The 19,550-nt window shown below is 40.8% G+C and overlaps 1 protein-coding gene across 4 annotated transcripts in view; it reads right to left on the minus strand.

Moving 5' to 3' along the window:
* The window catches only part of TIAM1 (TIAM Rac1 associated GEF 1), a 139,079-nt gene that overhangs the window by 16,555 nt on the left and 102,974 nt on the right, over nt 1-19,550 (minus strand). The window contains exons 1-5 of one of the 4 annotated variants that reach the window (XM_066621634.1): nt 15,293-15,365; nt 12,843-12,946; nt 6,659-6,838; nt 2,962-3,030; nt 2,549-2,674 (exon numbers count right to left, since the gene is read on the minus strand). In XM_066621634.1, coding sequence (XP_066477731.1) covers nt 2,549-2,674; nt 2,962-3,030; nt 6,659-6,838; nt 12,843-12,946; nt 15,293-15,359 — 546 coding nt within the window. In that variant the 5' untranslated portion in view covers nt 15,360-15,365. Of the gene's footprint in view, nt 1-2,548; nt 2,675-2,961; nt 3,031-6,658; nt 6,839-7,900; nt 7,984-10,169; nt 10,247-12,842; nt 12,947-15,292; nt 15,366-19,550 lie in introns of those variants that run through there. The other 3 variants (XM_066621633.1, XM_066621635.1, XM_066621636.1) reach the window with 3 other exon arrangements.

A 19,550-nucleotide genomic window follows, 5' to 3' on the forward strand; every position in this document is an offset into this window, starting at 1 on the left:
CATCACAACTTTTTAAAAATACACAGCTTAAAATAAACACTCTCTGTGTGGTACGACTAGAGCTTTTGAGACTGCACAACTACAGAAAGGGCTGTATTCGTTCATTTCAGAATACTAGGAACACCTAGGCTTTCCAACTGGCTGGGATTTATTCTAGGATTACAGGAGAAAAGAAAAAACACCCACTTAGACTGCAATCCTAATTAAACTTACTAGTGATTAAGACCCAGTGAAGACAGTAGGACTTTCTTCCAAGTCAACATGCACAGACTTCTGCAGTAAGTGCAGACTGGACTCCACTTAGTACATTTCTATTGTAAACACTTTGATTGTGTGACTGAAAGGGCCACTAGTGCTTCTCTTCTTTTCAAAAAAGCATTTTCACTGTGAATTCACAGTGCCAGCTGTGAAGTATATGATTAGTAAATAGAAGACAACTTCATGAGGGTAAGTTTCTGGATATTTGGAAACTCTTTTCTAGAAATTTATGTATTGATTCTTCACTAATATCCATTTTATACATGGTTATGTTTATTTGTACATTTACATATTACACACACACAACCCTTTCTTTTTCCTTTTCTTTATTTTTTCTTTCTGTGTTTGCTATTTTGTTTAGTAACTGTATTATTCTTTTATTATTCAGTAATAAAGGAAATTTTTTTAAAGGACTAATAAAAAACAATCATAGTATTTGCTCAATTTCCCCGTTTCTAGAGACAGGTGATCCTTTCTATTTTGGGAGGAGGGATGGGTCTCAATGCAGAATGCGCTCCTCTAAAGCAGGGGCCTCCAAACTACAACCTGTGGGTCTGATCTGGTGCACCAAGTAAAGCCTCTTGGGGGTGGCAGGGGGGTGGCAAAGCCTTACCGTTCTACTCTGCTGCCTCCCATCATTGTGCCTGATCTTGTGCCAGGCAGCCGTTTCCCCCCAGAAATTGGGACACAGAGCCCTCTGGGGCAATCAGCAGCAGAAGCAGCTGCCTGGCATGCATTTCTACAAAGATTGGGCACAACAACAGGAGGCGCAGGGTGGTACAGGACTACACCTGAGATGCTTTTCTTGGTGCACTGTGGGCCCTGCTCTAAAGGAAAAATGGAAGCTTTCTGGCTGGGCACAGACTCCATGCCCAGAAGTAAGATGCCACTGAACTGACCAATTGCCAGGGATCAACAGTGGGTGTTGCCTTCATGTCCTGCTTCTGGGCTTTCTGGAAGCATTTGAGTAGCCGCTGTTGGAAACAAGATGCTGGACTTGACGGGCCTTTTGTCTGATCTAGCAGAGCTCTTCTTACATTCTTATTCAGAGAGTTGCATGAAGAAGAGGCAACTACAGCTAGACAGAACTTATAATTTATTTAATGCACAGTCCTAGATGAAACCTATACCTGGAGTTCAGTTACCATACAGTCCTGAGCTCTTATTAAGGTCAGATGAGGAAATGCTTTGTATATATATATACTGCACTTTTAAAAAATTAACCAAAATTATGGAATGTGCTCACATCCTCATATAGTAGTTGGCATCCTTCAGTCTCGGAAGACTATGGTGTCACGCTCTGAATGGTGGTTCTGGAACAGAGTGTCCTCTCCTGTGCATGAAGCCTGGGTAAAGTAGGTATGGAGGATAGGCTGTTACCCATGCAGCAAATCCCCTCTCTCCACGTCGCTGAAATGGTCGAATGGAAAGGCAGAGGCCAATACGGTTGGTTCCAGCGGCGTCGCAGGAGTTGCCAGAACATGACTGTGTTCAGTCATGAACTGCCTCAGGGACTCCTGCTCCGGATTTTGCCTCAAGGTTGACTCCTGAAGCCTTTTCCACAACTGGATGTAGCCACAAGGCAGTGGAGGTTTGGGATCAGAGTTTTCCTTCTCTCAGATGAGCTGCCTTCCCAGGCTGACGAGTCCCATCTACCCGGTGGCTGTTTAGTGGCCTCTGTTTAGTGGCCTCTGTTTAGTGGCTGTTTGTTTGGCTGTATCCTCATATAGTAATGCCTCTATCTAATGCAATACTTAAGCCATTTTCAATGCTTCTGATTATGTTTCTTTGCCATTTAAAAAAAATTAGCTTTGCTTTTCTCCCTTTTAAATTATATGCAATTTCTGGTAACATAAAAAGGATAATAAGCAAGCAGGTTTTTTTTTTTAAAAAAATAAAGAGTAGACAGAGTGCAGCTAACAGTTCATAAGCATCTCCCCAGTGATTTGATTTTTCCAGAAGTGGTACATTAGGCTTACCTGAACTAAAGACTTATACAATGATATTTCTATTGCTAGCTGTTCCTCAACAAAACTGCAAGTGTGATCTTGAACATACAATATACGTAACCTTGTATGCCTTACTTAACAGATACTGCAATTATCAGTTGACTGAAGTGGCATTAATTATAGCAACACAGAAGTGGTATAGTTTTTAGAAATTCACACTCCATCTAAAACCTTACCAACAAGCGATGGTTCAAAAGAAGGCTAGAAAAGAGTTGTTCAGATTACAGTGATTATGTGAAACTGTTCTTATTATGTTCTTCAGCAGAAACTTAAAAGCTTACTTTAAATTGGTCAACTTTTTCAAGCTTTTCCAGATCTGGGACCAACCTCACCCCATCTTCAAGAGTTTTCAGGAATTCTACTTGAAATGCCACCATTTCAGTCAAGTTTCCAAAAAGAACATCAAGCTGATAAAGAGAAAAAATATATATTGAAATTGTTTTCCTCAGATTCTGCTACACATCGGACCAAACGTTATCCTTACATTTTGGGACTTCTGCATGTCAGCAGTTTATTTTGACCACTCAGTTCACAAAGCCTTTTAACTAAACAAATTTTGCCTCTGAAAATGGATATTTATTCCATAATGTTGAAAAATCCATTTGACGATTTAAAAGTTAGAGCCTATAGCATCTTTTGTTAATTTCAAACATTCTTGAACAATATCTTGAAAAGGTTAAGGCAGAAACTATACCTCTTCCTGAGTGAGGAAAATTTCCTTTTGTAAAGGTTTCAGATATCGCTCCATTAGACAGTTTAAGTCCTAGAAGTGAAAGAACATGACTTTAGTAGCACTTTCCAGAAACTACATCCTCAGAGTATCTGCTGGATATGAAAAAGATGTGAAAGGATATGAAAAAGATATTGAGAACCTGAGCCCTTTGGAACTTCCCTCTGCTGGCCCTTATCTACAAACAGAATCTTGACCTAGTCAAACAGGTGCTGGTGTTACTCAACATGGCAGTACTCCTTACATTTTTCTTCAGTGAAATACAATGACTACTTCCAGTGATATAGAGAAAAACCATCTCCTACAGCACGTGCATCCTCATATTCCCTACCACCCAGTTTTCAGGGCAATGGCTTCTATGATGTGTCATCCCCGAAGCAGGCAATTCTTTCACCAAGGGATAGGCAGCCCAATCTTAACCTGCGTTCGAACAGGCAGACTGGCTCTTCAGGCTGCATCCAGCCTAAGTGCTAGAGGCCGTGGTCCACCCACCAGCCCTCCCCCCTCTCCCACCCCGAATTGCCCCAGTTCCGCCCTCTCCCCACGCCAACTGCCCTTGGCCAGCACAACCTTACCTTCCCATGGCACCATGGAGGCCAGATGTGGCCTCCGTGGTCCAGTGCACATCCTTGCACCGGCCTTGCCAACTCCCAAGTCATTGCAGACTTGCCTTATGGCACATTTGCAACAGTCTCAGGTCTGTGAAAGGGACTTGCGCTGGCCCAAAGAGCACTCTGCATTGCGCTCAAAGTTATAAAAATCAGTTCTGGGTAACAAAGCTACAGAATAACATCTCATAAAATACAAACATTGAAATCAAAATAAAGACACTGTAGTTCCTATTTAATGTCAAAATACACTTATCACTATTTAAGAGAGCTGAATTAGTAACAGTCAACTGAGACAGGCCCCTGGTGGCCATCATATCCTAAGATGCACCTCCACCAGGGGCCCCGCTGTGAACACTGAAGTCTCCCAGCCATTTCTGCCCAAACTGCAGTTATATAACCATAGTGACACCTTTGCCACTAGGGTCAACAGCTACACCAGAATTGGTGGGAGGAGGCAAGAAAGAGGGACAGTCTGCCTATGATGAATCCTCTTTCTCCTATAATAGCCAGCCCAAACCTCACCACCATATTATCCTTGACCTGTTACCCTCTCTATGGAAGAACTGTGCTTCCCCTCCAATACATCTCTGAAGAAAGCTACCCCCAACAATACCACACTCCACCACCCCCTCAGCAATGCATTTCTTCTTATTCCACCTTCCACACACATAACTACACTCCCTAACTAAACAATCCAACCCACCCTTAACCACAATAAAGGACCCTAATTTACTGGACAGTTTGGCTACTCAATGGTTGGTTTTATCTAAATGCCCCACCCACCTCTAGGAAAGACAGCCCTGCTCTCATCAAGGTAAGAAAAATTCAGGAAGAAAGGAAAGGGAGAACACTTCCATATACAACTCTCTATCCCATTCTCTGCAGGTAGTCTCCTTTGCAGTTTCATCACACAGCTGGCTCATGTTCAGCTTGTGATTCACTGCAACACCAATGGCCTAATCCTAGCCCATTCCTCCTCTTGATGTAGCTGTGCTGCCAGAGCATGTGCTGCATCCTGCAGGGGAGGCAGTCCCAGAGGAAACATTTATTCCCTTACCCAGGGGTAAGCCACTAGGGTTCAGATAGATCTATTCAGACCTGTGCCAGTAGATCTGGTCCACGTGGACTAGGGTCGGAGGCTCGAGTCCAAGAAAGGGATTTGGTTTCAGTAAACCCTGCTACTGTTGAACCCATCCCCTTCCTGGACCCCATCCGCCCTCCTCCTTGCTCCCAGTCATTGCTCCATTCTGCCCTGCCCCTGCTCTCTCCTTCCTGACAGCCAATCTAGATTGGTGGGTCTTCTCTGATCCGCCACCATATGTGGGGCCTAGGGGAGGGGAGTAAAGGGGTAACTTTGTACCTGGACCCAGGATCAAAAAGGAGTCTCAGGAGCCAATGGAGGGGGCCCAGAAATTTCCTAGAATATTACATTTTCCTATCTGCTCAGACTTGTTGCTCACAAGGGTTGCTGGGGATACTACCACGAGCTTGCAGCTGCAGCTATTGGCAAGCCATATATGCTGGGCCAAGGAATACATACACGACACTCCTTAACACAGTGTCAAATCTGGGAGGAAACTGGCCTGCTACAGTAACTCCTTGGCTTGTGGTTCTGCTTACCATGAAGGAGTGTAGAGGAGCTCAGAGACACAGCTGCAAGACTACAGCTGCTGCAGAAGCAAATTGTGGTATGCACAGGACCCTTACCATTCTAGTGTGAGCCTAAATATAATGATACTAATTTTCTGCATGATTTTCTATATTTCAAAGATTTTGGAAAGACCTAAGAGTGTGTTTGATTTTTCCATATTACTGTATCTAGTTGCCGATGCCACATGGCTGGGTAGACTTGGGCTCCAAAGACTTATCCAACTGTCTCCACCCTCCCTTCCACCCTGCCTCCATTTTGCTCGCTCATCACCATCCTCCCCCACTCTGTTTCATTCCTCCCCCTTTGCAAAGAGTCCCAAAGCAACTTCATACCCCCTGATAAAATTCCTCTCAGAGGCCCTGGTGGGGCCACTCCAGCCTCTCTGCCAGCATTCTGGCAGCACACAGCTTCATATGCTGCAGGAGAGGATTTTGCAGCTGCCATAAGGCAGTATCTGCTAGCAGAACACTAGTTCCACCTGCAGATGAGCCCAACAGGATTGAAACTCCTCAGATATGTATAGATAATTACTGTGTGACTTCTTCAATGTCTGTTTTCAAAACTAAACATGCCCAATTCCTTCAACCCTTTGTCACAGGATATTGTCTCCATCCACTTGCTCCAATTTGTCAATATTCATCTTAAACTGCAGCATCCAGAACTAGATACAATATTTCAGTTGGGTCTTGACTAAAGTAGAATATAGCAGAAGCATTGTTTCTTGCAATCTGGATACTATACTTCAGCTTATTAGCCCTCATTCAGTCTATCACTGATTCCAGATGTTGATTCTGGAATTTCACAGTCTTCTTGGCTAATGACAAAAAGGACAGAGCAGGGTCTCATCTGCATATTGGTGACACACAACTCTCCCAGATGACACCCCCTTCCTCAGTTTCATATATATATATATATATATATATATATATATATATATATATATATATATATATATATATATATATATATATATATATATATGCAACCTTCTGGAATTTACCATCCAGGACAGACCAGAATCACTACAAAACAGTGCCTCAAGTCCGATCCTGGGAAGGAGATCCAGAAAAATACAATGACAGGTGAATTGAAAGTCACTTAAAAGTCTAGTAGAACCAACAAGGATGCTCTCCTTATATCTGCTTCCTAATGCAGGTCATCCACCAAGATGACCAAGGTTGTCTCCATTCCACAACCTGACCTTTTGCCTGACCAGACACCTGTTTGTTCCTTTGCCCCAGCTAAGGGACCCCTACTCTCAGGCCTGGCATGCACAGGCAGTAAGAAAAAGGCCATGCCCTGTCAGGCTTTTGAGAAGCGATACAAGCTCTACAATGTACAGTAGAAATGCTTATTAGTACATAAGACTAATAAGCATTTCCCTAAAGCAGCCACTTACCTTGACATATGTGCGCTCTGTTTCAAGGAGTTCACAAATAACCTTGCGCAATTTATCCGCATCAGTTAGTTGCCTGGTAGTGGCTTGCTGAGGCCCAGTAAATTCCTGAGAATTCACACTTGAGTCGGATGGATTCATCTCATGAAGACTGCGACAAAAAGCAGCAACCTGTTCTGTACTCTTTGAAATCAAGAAAACACATATAATTGATTATTATTTCAAGAACAAATAGTGCCACCATGATGGCCATAGTGAAATGTTCAAATTGAACTACAATCAACATTTCCTGTATTTAAAAAATTTCAAGTTGCTGTGTACTTTTAAAGCAAAGGTGACAGATGTGAATTAGGGCACATTCCTAACCAACTTCCCAGCACTGACATACCTATGCCAATGTGGTGTATACTGCACTGTGCAGTGGGGAGGCAGTCAAGTGGGCCTTCTCACGGTAAGGACATATTTGTTACCTTACCTTGGGGCTACATTGCGGCTAGGTCAGTGCAGGAAAGTTGGTTAGAATTGCGCACTTACATAGATTACAAATGACTGATTCCTAAAGACCTATACATAGTTTAAATAAATTGCATTAAAAAGCCCAATCCTGAAAACTGCTATGCCAGCAAAAAATTGCTTGGGTGGCATGTACCAAATGCTGCATCAGCATCTCTTCAGAAAATTCACATATGACTAGGCAATAGATCAGAGATGCTGTTCAGATGTCACTATAAAAGAGGAGGCTTAAATTCCTAGTCCTGAGATGCCAGTTACTGACATATTCTCATCCACAAGTATTTAGCACAACTGCAAGATGTAAGATAGTTTCCAGAAGACAAAGCAGACAGAAAATGCTCAGAGTATGTTTTAAAATAAAACCTGGTAGGCTTTGCAAGTGCCAAGAGCCTATCTTACATGACATTTTATTGTTCTTTGGAAAGACTGGCAAGAATAGGTTAGAGTAAAGCAACAAAACATTCTCCCATTATTTGTGCTATATGGTAGATCTCACCAAATGATGCATATGCTGAGAAGAATCAGAAGATCTTTCAGTGCCTTTTTTTCTGGATTAATGTTTAACTCTCCAAAGAACTGACATCATCAAAACGATGCTGCACTGATAATTCCATTATTCACCCTTTTCAGTAACCCAAATCCAGATTTCTTGACCCACTTAACCACATATACTCAAATACACATGAAAATCTTTTCTCATTCCAAGTCACAGTAGTTCAGGCTGCTGGATACCTTCCTGCTGTTGAACAAGGAAGAACAGCTACTGTATTTCTCTTGTATTCCTCTACTTCAGTCTTCACACACTCAGAGTCAACAAGAATGAAATTCTCAGATATAAGCTGCAGAATCAGTTCTTAATTCTCCCTTTCAAAGAGCTTTCGAAAAAGAATTGAGCAAGGACAGCTTAATCTTGAAAGGAAGAAGCAAAATCCCCAGTGGAAAATAAATGCCTATTGCCTGCGGTTCAAAGGAAGCTGATTGGCTACAACCTGTACTGCTGGGGAATACTAAAATGTCAGAAATAAAGCAGCTTGCCAACTGGGAAACATCTGAAAGCCAACATCTTTAGAGAAAACTGGGGAAGACACTTTTTCCAAGAAAAATAATTTGTACGTGGGAAAAGAATGTAAGGGCATACATTCATCTTAACACATTTTCACTGGTATTAAAATGAGTGGCGGAAAATAAGTGCAAAATAATAATTGAAATGCGTGCATAACTCTGTGCTATCTTGAACAGAACACAACTAGCTTCAATATAAAGGAACAACTGCCTTAACTTAGAGAAAAGGAGAACAGTATCCAGTAGTTCTGTAGTTTTGTTCTGTTTTTCTTCCTTCAGGATATATCAATTATCAGATATTCTCACCTTTGCATCACTGAACTGCAGTCGTGGATATGGGTAGAAAGAGGTGGTACATTTTACTTAAAAAAACAAACCCTTTCTCTCTCCAAATATACCTCCAATAATTTTTGTTGCCAAATGGGGCAGAATGATTCTGTTTAAATAGCCATTGGCTAATAAACCATCAAAATCAGATTTATTCTTTGTTGGGTTGTTGCCATTTTACTGCAGATCAAGACAAGCAATACAAAATGTTTAAGACTACTTTGTAAATCATTTCCCCCATATTCAGGCTCTGCATAATGATGAATACCACTACAGTGATATGATCTGATAGATTTGATAGAAATATGATCCAAGCAGACCTTTATGATTGCAAATATCAGATTTCTGATAACTGATTTGTAGGTTTTCAAATACCAACTTCTCAGGGGCAAGAAGGAAAAATATGCAAAGCTGAGATTTTGAAAGCAATAAATGAATAACACTGACAGATGTGGAACAGAGAGACTAATAACGGGGAAGGCGGGGTCGTGCTAGTAACTTTGAGGGACTTATCAGCAAGAATTTCCCATGGAGCCTACTGATACAATCTGTATAATATTTTTATGCAGAGAGGCTAATTTAAGAATGAACATGGCATACGTACAAAAGCAAGATATCATCGCTGCAGTTGTTAAGCTATTAAAACAGACCAACAGAAGTATAATGTTAACAAAGGAGATCGGAATAAAGCTGAACAGCCAGTTTCCAAGCACATCTTCCTTCCAAGTTAACAACTAATTCGTGTCGTAGGATTTTTCATTTGTTGCTGAACAGTCTAAAAACGCTAAAAAACAGTCTATAAAAACACAGAAGAATCTATCTCTCTCTCTCTCTCTCTCTCTGGAACATTGCTGAATGCTATCACAATACAGCATGATATAGAACTATTCAAATCAAAACATGTATCCACTTTAAAGTAAACATTCTAGTAAATTTTTAGTAAATTAATTTATAATTAGTTTAGTAAATTATCATTCACATGGATATAACAAAAAGCCAGAACGAATTAAACATTTTGTCTCCCTTAAAAAATATACCATGCACTTCTTTGTGTGTTACATTAGTATGCCATTTTTCATTGACACAAATCAATGTCATTAACATTGTGTCATTTATATCCCAAATTAAATTTTCATTTCTTATTGTATCATCCTACCTGATGATGAAGAGACTATAAACACTGGAAAGGTTATTACAGTCAAACCTAGTGACTATTAATGAGCTAGCTAGTTTAAGCAAGTTGCTCATGAAAGATGCATGTCCTGCTTCATACATTTGAGCTGATGATCACTAAGCCACTGCATTTTTTTTTCATTTTCATCTTTAAAAAAAGAAAAAGAACTGATGGAAAAGATATGCACCAGAAAAGGAAACACACACACAGCAAAACTTAGGAAGCTAAATATTGCACAAACACCAAAAGCACCAAAGTATATTTCAATTTGATAACCAACACCTACATTTTAAAAAATGAGGCATAATTTTCTGACCTCATACCAATGCAGTACAGACCAAGCATTAACATTTTAAAATCTATATGCATCAACAGGCTAATACATCCCTTCTTCCTTTTTCAAGAAAGACAAAGAAGAAAAAATACAGCATCACTTACTATAATTGGTTCTGCAGGAAGCCAGGGTACAAATTTCCAACAGCCAGCATGACATACAAACTCTTGCCTCTGAGCCCTAGAAGCTGTTTCATGCTTGTGAATTCCTTCTCCTTCATGACTTCCACTATCTATCTATCAACGGAAGGGCTACAGGCTTGACTGACAAAGGGTCAGGAAATAGGAGGCCAAGAGCTTTTTCCTTCCTTTCCACTATGATAACTTAACAATGTAAATTGTGGATCATTTCATGACTCAGCGCCTCCCCTCACAGGATGAGTTTCTGATATAATTTTCATGAAGGGGTTTCCATATGCAACAAGCACAAACACATTTTTTGCTACGTGGATATGCTGTGGCACACTACCAGGCGCAGCTCCTGCCTCTAGTTAATGGACATATATGTATTCTGTTTGTGTGCTCCAGGGAGTTACTTGTGTGCAAAGCTATCCTCAAACAGAATTTCTAGTTAACAAAAATGGATGGGTAAATGAACACAAGTAGGAACACAGAAGATGTCAAGGGTTCTTGGATCTACTTATCCTGTTACTGATTACCAGGAAAATTCTGAATTACAACAAATTACTGAGGTTCAGTTTAAAAAAAAAGGCAATCATTAAAAAAAAAACTGAGGTTCAGTTAAAAAAAATCAAATATTCAGAGTTTCTTTATCATTTGAAATGCATGTACTTTGAATGTTATCTTATATTTTTGCATGTAGCGTTATAGCAGTGTTTCTCAAACTGTGGGTCGGGACCCACTAGGTGGGTTGTGAGTCAATTTCAGGTGCGTCCCCATTCATTTCAATAATTTACTTTTAATATATTAACTTGATGCTACCATGGTATGCAACTGCATTTGGAGAAATGTTACAGACCTGTATTTTTAACAAGCTACTATGTATATTTCTTTCAACAATGATAGAACTTACTCCTGGGTAAGCGTAGGTAGAACTACAGCCTAGGATTGTTAAAAATGTTCCTGCTTGATGTAGTCACTTCCAGTTGTGACTTCACTTCTGGTGGGTCCTGACAGATTCTCATTCTAAAAAGTAGGTCCCTGTGCTAAATGTGTGAGAACTACTGCTTTAGAGAACTCTCTTATCCACAGGCAGTAAACTGCACAGAGAGCAATCACAAAAATAAATGGGCAAGTTCATCAGATGCAATTAGCAGTCCATTCATTCAGCCAGTTTAATAAAATCAGGGAGTTCAGCTTCAATCAAAGGTAGATTGGTTGGAATTATTTTGGCATTTACAATGACAGTGGCATATGCAGGGTGGGCAATGGGAGCAAATGCCCATTGCACCCGGCTTGGGGGTGGTGTCACGACCCACTCCACCCGCCACCAGTTTGCTTCCATGGTCTGGAACCATACCAACAGTGGCTGCCGCAGCCACTATCAGCGCAGTTCCTGACTGCGTCTGAGGGTTGCCCTCCTCTCCTCCCCTTTAAAGAAAGGGGGAGAGAAGAGGGGAGCCCTCAGAACGGCCAGGTAGCTGGTCAGGTGCTCACCTCCTCTGATTCTGGAGAAGGTGAGTGCCGCTTCTAGCTTTGATGGAGCCTTTTACACTGCAACGAAGCAGCACAAAAAGTTCCATTGAAGTTTTTTGGTGCTCCTGGAAGAGGAGCCCAGGAGGTGAGTGCTGCATCCAGGAGGTGGGTGGTGCTCACCTCCTGGGTGCTGCTTCCAGCAGCACAATAAAGCTCTGGTGGAGTCTGGGCCACCTCCTTCTTCGCCCCTTTTTTCAAAGGGGGAAAGGAGGAGGTGGCGCAGAACTAATTGCAGTGACAATGATGTCACACATAACATAACAATGATGTTACTTTGGGGTCAGGGGTGGCAAATGAGGGAGTGCCCATTTGGAAAAGCGTCTGGACTGCCGCTGTGCAATGCCACTATGAAAACTATGTTACAGATTTTTTTAAAAAAACACTAATTTTGTACTTCATAGATTAAGAGCCCAATCCTGTGGTTGGCGGTACGGCTCTATGCCAGGCTGCAGAATGGGAGGCCGGGGTGTGGATGGGGGCATGGGGGAGGGGGGAGGTGGGAGGCATGCCAGGGGGCGGGTAGGAGGTGGACAGGGCATTCGTGCAGGGCTGCGTGTCCTACACAAGTGCCTTTACTCTACCGCCAACCTTTTAGTTGGCAGTAAAGTGAGTAGCCTCATTGCGGGGCTGCTTGCCTTACTCGGGGAAGGGGACGGAAGTCCCCTTCTCCCAAGGAGCCTCCCGCGGTAGCGTGGGAGGCTCAGGATTCGGCAGCAGCCCTTTTCGGTGCCGCTGAGCCTGGGCGCTCTGGGCAGCTCAGGATTGGGCTGTAAGAATAGAAAATGAAGGTTTAATGAAAATATAGCAAGCTGATGCAGCATTCAGTCAGGATCACAAAATGAAAAGGGTTGGCACAAACTTAAGTATTTAACATTCAAGATCATTAGTACCACACAACAACCAACGTATCAGTGATGGGCAAAGTGGGGGCATGTGAGTTCAGCAGGTGATAATGGTCTGTAATCAAGGATCTAATTGGTTTCATTCCATATCATCTGTAAACACCTTAAAAGCAAGAGCAACATTCTCCTGGAAGAGATGCTATAATCACATACAGTTGCGAAGTCAGCATGCCAGCTTGGAGCTTTTGCTATTTACAATGTGAAAATGAAAATTTCACACCTTGCTTGTTTTATCAGCCTCATCTGAGGACTCAAGGATGTGCACTTCTGCCTCTTCTGGAGTTGTTTCAGCACAGCTGTCCTGCTCACTGCAGAGTGAGTGACCTGCCAGTGTGAGACACAAGTGTGAAAGAGTGGGGTGAGTAGCATTTCAAGAGCACAACACATCAAATACTAATCTATCAAAAACAAATACCACCACCACATATCAAAGTGGGATTAGAGGAAAAATGAGAATTTTTCACCCTCATGAGTGTATGTAGATTTAGATGTATAAAAACCACATAACATGAACATTTCTAATTCTCTTAATTGCAAGAGAGAATAGAAGTAGCAGACATTTCCCTAGAAATATGTTTAGATTTACCTACACCTCTTCTCTTGTAGAGCCATGTTGTTCTAGCTAATATTTATAATGCAACAATAATATGTTATGTCTATAAATGCTTTTATGAGCGCAAAACAAAATATCCCAGATGTACATTGCAGCTTTATGGCTAACCACACCAAAAAGAACAACAACTCCTTCTCAGCAAGTAGTTTGCTAAATATACTACTCATCCTCTCATGGGCATTGGTATTTGCAGTAGAATTTCAAAATTTGTCTGAGAAAATGTTTCCAGCCATCTGGAGGTTGGGTATAATTCATTTGCATTCAGACAGGCCAAATCACCATTCTAAATCAGATTTAATTATGAAAGAATGTTGGAATTTTATACCAAGTAAAGTGACTTTATGGACTTGGAGGGACTGGATCAAAAAAAAACCTGTAATTTATTAGTTGCTTAGAACAAAATGAAGTACGGTAGGCACAATGCTGAAATAATGTTCAAATTATTAGTATCCAGTATTAAAACCATAAATGCTTTGTGAAGAGAAAATCTAACCCAACTAGAGAATTAGGGTGCCACATGAGATCAGTGAGATTACTGGAATGGATGGACAGACAGACGGACACAGGGTTAGGACTATATCAGGGGTGTCAAACTCATTTCATACAGTGAGCTAAATTGCATTCATGATGCCTTCTGAGGCCTGGAAGTGATGTCATGAGCAGAAATAAGCATTTGTTTCTCACTTAGGAATTCATTAACTGCAAATAACAGAAGAGAAAATATGCCAACATTGAACATATTTTCAAGAATGGGAGACTCTAATTATCACGTGGGTTGCCCTTTCAAGCAGTGAAACCTCAGCACAGTTCAACAGCCTGAGGCCAGATAAAGTGCTCCTGAGGATTGCACATCTGCCCCACAGGCCTTATGTTTGACACCCCTGAACTATACTATATAATGATTGATACATTTCAACAGAGTCAAATGGATCTCCCAGGAACTTAGCACAGCGGTTCCCAAAGTGTGGAAACCACTGTGTGTCATGACCCAATTTTTGGTGCGTTGTGAAACTGACAAGGCAGATTAGGCTAAGTACAACAAGGGTTAAAACATCTGCTACTTGGGGAGGCACTGTCCAATCACCACTATAGACAGAGGCTGGTAGCGAAATTTTTTATTTTATCCCAATGCTAAAATGTTTGGAAACTACTGGTTTAGCAGGCTGCATCCCACCATGAAGAAGAGGGGCCGCTCCTGATAATCCAAGTGGGCAGGTTCATTCACATATGTGGAAATGGTCCATAAAGTATCTAGGCTTATTACTTTTAAAGGTAATAACCAGCATTTTAAACTGAGCCAGATGCAAGAGAGGGTACCAGGATGCAGGTCTCTTGTTGCCTTATGTGCTCCCCAAAGCATCTGGTGGGCCACTGTGAGACACAGGAAGCTGGACTAGATGGGCCTATGGCCTGATCCAGCAGGGATCTTCTTATGTTCTTAAGATCAGAAACCAGTACAATCGGTAGAACAATGAAGTTACATGCTTCACAAGATAAGCTCCAGTCAGAACTCTCACTGCTGCATTCTATTCAAAATGAAGTTCCTGACCGTTTTTAAAATATAGTCCTTCATGAAATGAGTAGCAGTAACCCAGGCTAAAACTAAGTTAGTGCAGGGGGAACCGTGCCCAGATCCACCCCTTCCAGCAACAGGAACAAGTTGGCACACCTGCCTAAGCTATTCATATGCACTCCCTAACCAAAGCCTGACTCACAACCAAAATTTGATGCTAACATTTAGGAACGTGAAACTGTCATTCCCCTGCCTGCATTACTACTTGTGTACAGTTCTATTTAAATAATCAAAACTCCAGCACCATGGTCCTGAAAATATATGACTGCTTGATCATCATCACGAATGTATCTTTGGGTATGCTACTATTTTAAACACTTAAAACAATATAAAATCAATATTCTTTTCAATTTCTTTTTCTTTTAACCACTCCATCTGTACCATGGTCTACTTACTTTTCTGCACAATTAAGATGGTCTAACTTTTCAAAATGTTGACAAAATGTTTGATTTCTTCTTTAAACCAAGAACAGAACATACTCTACCTGGTTTGAGCAGTTTCAGTTTGTCTGCTATGATCAACAATCCTTTTAGAGCCATGTAAAAATTCATCCTCTCAATTTGTTCTCACTCTAGACTAATGAACCAAAAGTTTAGTTTTCATGGCTATCTGGCTGTCTTTCCTGTTATAGGAAAAACATGCTATAATCTACTTCCTGCAGTGTAGGTTCCAATCGCAGACAGAAAGCAATTGTTGAATTGGGTCTCAATGAACAGCCAACAGTATGTGTGGTTGGGACTGCCACCAAGCATGCAGTCTACTTTATTACTACGTCTCTCAACTGTTAAAATCTCTCTCTCCAATCAACTTATATGCCAAATATTATTACGACTGTTGTAGCACAGTCCCTGAACCATTTATGTTGCATTCACTATAGCCTTATGGCAGTGGTTCCCAAGCGTCTACAGAGAAGTCAGGAACTAATAAGTATTCGCAGGGAAGGGGTGATGGCAACAATGTGATCACCAGGCTCGCATTCCTGCCAGAAACAAAAGGGGGGGTTTATACTTACCAAATGCAGCACAGGCCTCTTGGGGGGGGGGAGCACATGGATGCACGCAGAATGCGAAACCAGAAGTGGGTAGCTATTGTTATTTTTTGAGGCTTGGGGGACCCTGTGGAGCCATCCACAGGCTCCCTGAATCTCTCAGGAGGTTGGTGTGCCCCCAAGAATAATAAGAAGCCCCTAAGTCATGCTGCAACTGTGATCACTATAGCACCATTGTTGCAGGGCCACTCCCCTTAAGGGGGGGATGCCCTTCTTCCTTCCAGTTGTGGTGGGTTACAACCACTGATTTATGGTATATCTTTGTTTCCCTGTTCAAGGCATTCTATAAAAGATTCAACATCATAATTTGTTTGCAAAGGGATTTCAGACTATGAATGTAACTGTTTGCACGATGCAGAGGAACTAGGAAAAATAATTCAAGAATTGGTGAATCCAGGTGGAGCAAAACAGGATGGCAATTAGATAGAATTACAGGCCTCAAGAGTTTCTGCTATTTCCATAGAAATGTGGTTGTCTATGACAGTAATACACAAATCCATCTACTTTATCTGGAGCAGGAAGTAACATACTACAAAGAGAAGATGTTGTAGGAAAGGAAATTGCCAGGAGAATCGGTTTTGGGGCTTCTTAACTCTAGCTGCTTTGATTAAAATTGATAGACAAATAGGGAATAAATGAGTGGCATTTTGTTCATTCAGTGTTTCTAAGACTTTTTTTCTACTTGTGGTGACAACACACACAACTAGCTTCCTAGTTAACAGTTCAGGTGCTGCATCACACTTGACGGAAATGGGACTCAGTGAACACAGGGTTTGAATACAGAATTCTAATTGAGGAAACCTGGCCACAGAAATGGCAACCAACAATTTCCCCATGATAGAAATGCCACAAGTTTTAAGGTAAGTTCTTACAACTATTGACCTGAGAGAACAGGAAGGGGGAGGGAAATCACATATTAGTTTGACTCCTCCCCCTTCCCAAAACAGCCACCAGAACCAGAAAAAGGTTCACAGGAATTGCAATATCACAGCAATTTTACTTCACAGAAACTGTGATTTTTGAACTCAGTTGGTTAGATTAGGGTGCTATTCTCTTTGGTATCCTTAAAGATAAAAAGTGATATATGGAAGCAAGAGTTCATTTTACTACTCAGTGGTTAATTATAAAACACAGGAAGATATATTTCTAAAAGCACTTTTCAGAATTAAATGAGAGGATTAGTGTTAAAATGCTTAAGCTCCACTTACAAGTACCTTCCGAAAATGGACTTCAGTCAACAGATACTTTTGGGGACATATGTTTGGTATTTGTTTAGCCAGTACTAGCATAAATAACTGCCTGGTGAACATGTTACAATTCATTTTCTGACCATTGTAATCTCTTTAGTGTTTACCTTTTGGATGCTACTTTTTTTATTTTTTTGCCCTTTATGGAATTGCACTGCATTGCATGTTGTTGCTGTTTGGTTGTAGTTTTTTTTTAATGCATGCATGTTTATGTTCACATATATAAGATACTTTAAATATCAGCAACAACATGCTGAGCTCAAGATTGCTTAATTCTTTTAGGAAGATACATTTCACCAGACAAGATTTTCCAGAATTCACACTGGGTGGCAACAATTCTTAAATCAGTACATCTTTATCACAGTAATAACTAATTGTAACAAATGCTGGCTCTTCCCAACATAATGAGGCTGAAAGATCCTATATAATCTGCAGATTGCTAAGAATTTTAAACTGACTGTTTTAATCAATGGTATTGTTTCATTACAATACGAAGGCTGACCACTGTAATAGTAAACACGTAACATAATATGATTAGAAATCATAAAACCGTTATCAGATACCACACAACAATTCATCTAGCCATGAAAATTCTGAATATGAGAAAAACAGCAAACAAACCTCAAGATGCATACAACGGTAATTTTTTACATAATAAAATGGCATAGACAGAAATGAACAAAGAAACTGACTTAACCATGGTAAGCTCTCACTATGACGCTTAATCCTTAGCCCCCTAGTGGCCTTTAAAATGAGACAGGTTAGTGTGGAGATTTCTGACACATCAACATCATTCTATTATAGGTAACGCTGTCAGTCTCAAATTGCTGAGACACATTTGCTGAGTGTGATAATAGATAGTCCCCACACTGGTTGGGCATTCCCTGGCAATTCACCTCTGTGGAATTTCTGAACGGATTCTGTTGTCTAGGAGACTGTGACTCGTCTTTTGAATGACCAGATTTTGTCAGCAAATTGGGAGAGCTATCAAAATGTATAAGTGGTTTAGGGCCAAACTATGCATGAATTTAAAACATGTTGTTTGCCTTTCTACATGTATACCTGTCTGTATATTATCCAGATCACAGCGAAAGTGAGGAGGGATGGGAGTCAATGGGGTTAATAAGATTTTTTGCCAGGACTGTGGCACAGAAGGAAAGGGGCTTCCCATACCCACAGACCCACAGACCCAGAAGTCACAGGAGTACTGTTTACAAAAAGACCAAACACAAAGGATGAACTGCATGTTTAAAGTCACAGCAAGAAGAAAATGATAAGCAGAAGTGCACAGAAATAAGAAAAGCCTACACTTCCTTCAAGGAAAAAAGGTGCAAGAACAGTTCTTAGTTTCAAAATGGTTCAGTCACGTGAAAGGGATATGCCTGTATGCATTTTCAACTGAGCAAATGTTTTTGCTTTTTTCATGCTTGGGATTCTTCTTAAAGCAATTCTGCAAAATACTCAAGGACTCCCTCCTCCACTAGTCCTCCAAAGAACAAGGGAAGAAGAGAAAACAATGGTAAACTGATAGACCTTGTCCACACAAAGCTCTCCCCAAAGCCAGGCCAGGACATTCATTATCCCTGGTGTGTAACTCGGGCATAATCTATTCCCTCAAACTCTCAGACCCATATGAATTCTGTTTTCACATGAATTCTTGAAGAAGTTATTAAAGAAAATGTACCTGATTTTCCTTTAAGAATAGGCATTCACAATGTTATTTTTCCATTATGTGAGTCATGTTAAATGAAGACAAATGAAGATATCCTAGAGAGCAGTGTTTCTCAAACTAGGTGGGTCACGAGCCAATTTCAGATGTGTCCCCATTCATTTCAACTTGTATTTTTTTATATATATTCAACTTGATGCTACCATGGTACGTGACTGCATTTGCGGAAATGTACTTTCAACAGGCCATGATGTACATGTTTTAACAATGATAGTCAAGGGGGCTTACTTCTGGGTAAGTGTGGATACAGCCTTGGATGTCTGGGGAATTTTTTAAAACAGATTAGCAACTGCTTGGGAGAGTTAGGAGGGTTCTTCCTTATTTTAAATACATTTTTAAACTTTTACTTACTGTAAACTTTTAATTGACTGCTTTTATTGTACGGGGAGTGTTAAAAATTTTCCTGCAAGATGATGTCACTTCTGGCCATGACATCACTTCCAAGTTCACTTCAGGTGAATCCCAGCACGCTGTCATTCTAAAAAGAGCTAAATTATGTTTGAGAACCACTGTCCTAGAGTTCTTCTTGGTTAAATTTTCTACCACCCAAGTATCTTTTGTGGTGAACAGAGCAAGCTCACCCAAACAAGGTGAGTCTATACTCCTGGTCCTTTCTTTCTTAATGAGTTAAAGAATATTCAGGAGGTAACCATATATTTCCTAGGACCTGGTTCATACTTCACACAGCACAGTATTTTACACTGTGGCTCTCCTGGTG

This window comes from Tiliqua scincoides, chromosome 3 (assembly GCF_035046505.1).
Source record: "Tiliqua scincoides isolate rTilSci1 chromosome 3, rTilSci1.hap2, whole genome shotgun sequence".
In the NCBI taxonomy this organism is placed as follows: domain Eukaryota; kingdom Metazoa; phylum Chordata; class Lepidosauria; order Squamata; family Scincidae; genus Tiliqua; species Tiliqua scincoides.